The sequence below is a fragment of the Arachis ipaensis genome, chromosome B2 (assembly GCF_059453495.1).
Source record: "Arachis ipaensis isolate K30076 ecotype BB chromosome B2, ASM5945349v1, whole genome shotgun sequence".
Classification (NCBI taxonomy): domain Eukaryota; kingdom Viridiplantae; phylum Streptophyta; class Magnoliopsida; order Fabales; family Fabaceae; genus Arachis; species Arachis ipaensis.
Window position 1 is genome coordinate 102,828,219 of NC_142437.1, and position 4,060 is coordinate 102,832,278.

The 4,060-nt window shown below is 31.6% G+C and overlaps 1 protein-coding gene across 1 annotated transcript; it reads right to left on the reverse strand.

Annotated features, from left to right (window-relative positions):
* Nucleotides 1–454: 454 nt before the first annotated feature.
* LOC107625598 (NADPH-dependent aldo-keto reductase, chloroplastic) lies at nt 455–3,487 on the reverse strand. The gene is made up of 7 exons (XM_016328280.3): nt 3,156–3,487; nt 3,003–3,053; nt 2,678–2,754; nt 2,495–2,582; nt 1,895–2,170; nt 1,466–1,711; nt 455–733 (listed from the first exon to the last, which is right to left on the reverse strand). Exons 1-7 carry the CDS (start codon nt 3,276–3,278, stop codon nt 647–649), a joined length of 948 nt encoding a protein of 315 aa, XP_016183766.1. The 5' UTR covers nt 3,279–3,487; the 3' UTR covers nt 455–646.
* Between the last annotated feature and the right edge of the window lie 573 nt (nt 3,488–4,060).

A 4,060-nucleotide genomic window follows, 5' to 3' on the forward strand; every position in this document is an offset into this window, starting at 1 on the left:
TATCCCCACACCCACATTAGTGGATCCGTCCCTGCTCCGATCATATGGTTTGTAATAGTTTGCAGTTCTACTGAGCACTTAGAATGATTTTTGTGGTGAAATATTTGGAAAACGCTAACGGTAGTTTGATACTAACTTCTAGTAACTGCCACAAAACAATTACTACTGAATTTGTTGTGGGGAGGGTACAATACGCCACTTCAATCTTTCATCTTTTCTCAAGAAAAAAAAAACGTTATATCAACGACTTTTTTAAAGAATTATGTTCACAACTATATTTAAAGATAAAAAGAAATTAAGATGTATGGCTGTATGCCTTCTAAGAGTTACTAACCCATGAACTAACTTTAACTAAATCTAATTTCTAACTCCTGGCTAATAAGGATATTAGAGTTCCTCAAATCACCTCTTCTCTCATTCATACATTTTAGTTCTTTGAATAAGTTTAACAGAATTTAAAATACAACAATCATTTATTTTATTAAAAATTATTTTCCTTGAGAAACCATGGCAATGACAACACCTATGTTCAAGCATAGACCAACATATAATACAGTGTGGCATAGAATATCACATGGCGAAGAAAATAATTTTCCACAATAACTTTTGTACTATCACCATTGCCATCTTGATGCTGCAAACCCCTCTATTCTCCATCCCAGAGTTCTGCAGGAGTCTTATATGCACCATAAGTTTCATGCACAAATAATCCAGTACCATCAATAACCCTCTCCTGCATGAGTTAAATACCAGTGTTATTTAAAAGAAGCTTCGTTTTATCTTTATTTATTTTATTATTATTATTTACATTCTGACAAACATACTTATTGTTGTGCCAGGCATAAAAAATGAATTATGGCGTCAACAAAAATGCTAGAAGAAAAATAAGTGCCAGGAGAAACTCAAAAACTATTAGATTTTTTTTGAGAGTAGCAGGAAGAATAAATTGCCTAAATATTATAGGATAAGAAGTGTAAGAAAAGATTCACCAAGAAAACTTTGAAGTGGTCAATACATTACCGTTTTCTTTTGTTGAATATTACTGTAAGGAAATTTCTTTGGTGAAAATTAGAATTAGATAAAGAAGGAAGATTTTTACTAAATTTATAAAGAAACATGTGCATAAGCAACCTTCATTATTCACTAAAACTTCACTCTTCACCGTAGCATTACCTTTACGTAATCCATATTACCTTCTAAGAGGTAATCTACATTAACCATGTAGAACCTAATTGGTAGTCTTCCAAACAAGTCATTATAACTTTACCCATAATTTAGAAGATGGCAACATTTCTGGTTGGTAATATGAAATAACAGTAATCTTATTACATAATGTGTTAACCTTCCTCTAGATGATAACAAATTGCAGGGTTAGTGGCCAAAGAATTATGGAAGACTCTTGGACTAGTTGAACGAACCAAACCCAAAGTAGCTATGAAAAAAGTAGATTAAATTTATCACTTGCCTGCTTAATTTCAGAAAACTTGGCCATTAGATCGTCAGGGATAGACCAGTCAAAGACATCAAAGTTGCTCTTGATCCTCTCGTCGTTAGCACTCTTTGGCAGTACACTATGCCCTGCTTGCAGACCCCACCTGAGGGCCACTTGTGCCGGTGTCTTCCCTAACTTATCCGCAACCACATTAAGCACAGGATTCTTAAGGAGGTTATTCTTGTGACCGTTAAATTGAGAACCTAGTGGAGAATATCCCTGGAGAAGGAAATTCAGAAATTCAGAATGGTTCATATGTACACCCATTAGAAGCTGCATCAAATTTATCTTCAACTAGCTCTGGATAACTTCTTTATGTTTCCCAAATAAAAAAAAAAAAAACAATAATTCATTTATTGAATCATCTAGATTTTGAAATAGGTCACTGGATGTTTTGCTTACAGATAGGTGAATTCCTTTGGATTTACAGAATTCATGCAACTTTGGCTGCTGCCATTGCGGATGCAACTCCACTTGATTAACTGCAGGAGGAACACGCGCTATATCCAACAGATCTTGAAGCTTCTTTGAAGAGAAATTACTCACCCCGATAGCTCTAGCCTTGCCAGAGTCGTACATCGCCTCCATCGCTCTCCATGTATTGGGGATGTTTGGTATCGTAAGATATTCAGGCTTGATTCCAACTGATCCCTTTTTCATTTTGACTGGCCAGTGAATCTATGCATAACCAATCAATTCAATTAACAAAACGAAATCGATTAAGCAAATTAATATTTTCTTGTAAGAGCTTCTGTAAGCTACTATTTTGTAATATTTTCTTGTAAGAATGGTACTAAGTATTCAATAACCACTATGATTTCTATAAAAGGGTTCTAGTCGAAACCTTTTTGGTTGTGTAGCATAGAACATCTTAGGCATATATGTATGCTCCATAATGTTCCAAGAATTTCTCATGTACCAAGCAGCATAACTAAAACAATTTCTTTTGAAAAAACAATAAGTAGTGCCTAATCTTCCAAGTCTATAAAAGATAACACATACCAGATAGAGATCTACATAGTCAAGTTGCAACTCTTGTAACGTTTTATCTAATGCTTTTGGTACATCTTCAGGATCATGATCTGTGCACCTGGGTTTATAGTCAAGAAACCAAGTGAACATTACTAAGTAACCAAATGTCTCTAACATTGAGAAATATCACAGCATTCTCAGAAGAATACATACCATAGTTTTGAGGTGATCCATACTTCTTCACGCTTTACAACACCTTCATCAAAAAGCTTCTTGAGAGCAGAACCAATCTACAGAGACCAAGATTCCAATTTTATTTTATTTTTATCTTCAAAGCAAAAAGTTTACTAGCAAACATTAACAAACACATGGAGCACTTCACTTTATCAAAGATAAACAAATTCGCCAGCTAACATAAGCAAATTTTCATGTAAACCAAAAATTAAGAATAAGTCAAAAATCTATAAATAACAGAACATATGCAAGTAAGAGGTAAGATCATAAATTCATAATCATTCAGTAAACTAATGATTATTACCTCTGCTTGATTGCCGTAAGATGAAGCACAATCGATATGTCTGTATCCAACCTGACATGTCAAACACAAAAATTATAATCATAAATTAATAATCATCCACCTCTAGGGTTAGCTCTTCTACTTATAAAAATAGAAAAATAAATGTGAGTGTACCTTGATAGCGGTGGTAACTGCTTTGGCCAAGGCTCCAGGATTTTCAGCCTGAAAAGTTCCTAATCCAACAGAAGGTATCTTGGCACCTGTGTTCAGCTCGAAGAATCTAATTTCCTCCGCCATAATTTCTTTAATTAATTAATTAATTCTCTTCAACGATCACTTGCGTAATCGCTTTGGTGTTTAGTTATTAGTCTGTTTATAGTTTATACAGAAGGAACTTGGAACCTTAGGAGTTAGAAAAGTGAGAAGATGATGTTAGCGCACACGTCAAATAGTGATTGGATAAAGGATAGAGACTAGAGATTAGAGTCTTAAATAGTAATGTGGCCGTTTTAAATTTTAGTAGTAATAAGTAATAACTAGTATGACTCTTCCCATGACATATTTGATAATGAATTAATGATAGTCAATGCATGATACATTTTTGAAGATATCTTTTATTTATTTATTTATTTATCTTAGAGTTATGAGTGAGACTCCAATTCAAGACTTTTAGATAAGGATCGAGAGATTACGTCATTTTGTTAGCTTATTTTATTTTATTTTTTTAAATATATTAATTAATTAATTTGATTAAAATAAATATTAAATTATTTAATATTTTATTTTTTATATTAACTATAATTAATCAAGTACATTAATTATTTAATTTGATTAAAATAAATAAATTAATTTTATTTTAATTTATATTAATTTTTTGGCTTATGTTTTTTTATTAATACTTTTTAGAAGTGTTATAATTTTTGTATGATAGATGCATAAGATATTTTTATTTATTTAATTTATTTTTATTGAGCCAAACAACTATAATTAATTTATTATATTAATTATTTAATTTAACTAATTTAAACATATATTATTTGATTTAATTTATTATAACATTAAGTGTTTGAGTCTTTTTT

What these genes read in the sequence shown, in the direction of transcription:
- LOC107625598 (XM_016328280.3), bottom strand. Translation starts at nt 3,278, where the DNA reads ATGGCGGAGGAAATTAGATTCTTCGAGCTGAACACAGGTGCCAAGATA. An exon ending in TGGATCACCTCAAAACTATG is followed by an intron (nt 2,583 to 2,677) that starts GTATGTATTCTT and finishes CTATAAACCCAG; the next exon opens with GTGCACAGATCATGATCCTG. An exon ending in CCAAAGGAATTCACCTATCT is followed by an intron (nt 1,712 to 1,894) that starts GTAAGCAAAACA and finishes TTCCTTCTCCAG; the next exon opens with GGATATTCTCCACTAGGTTC.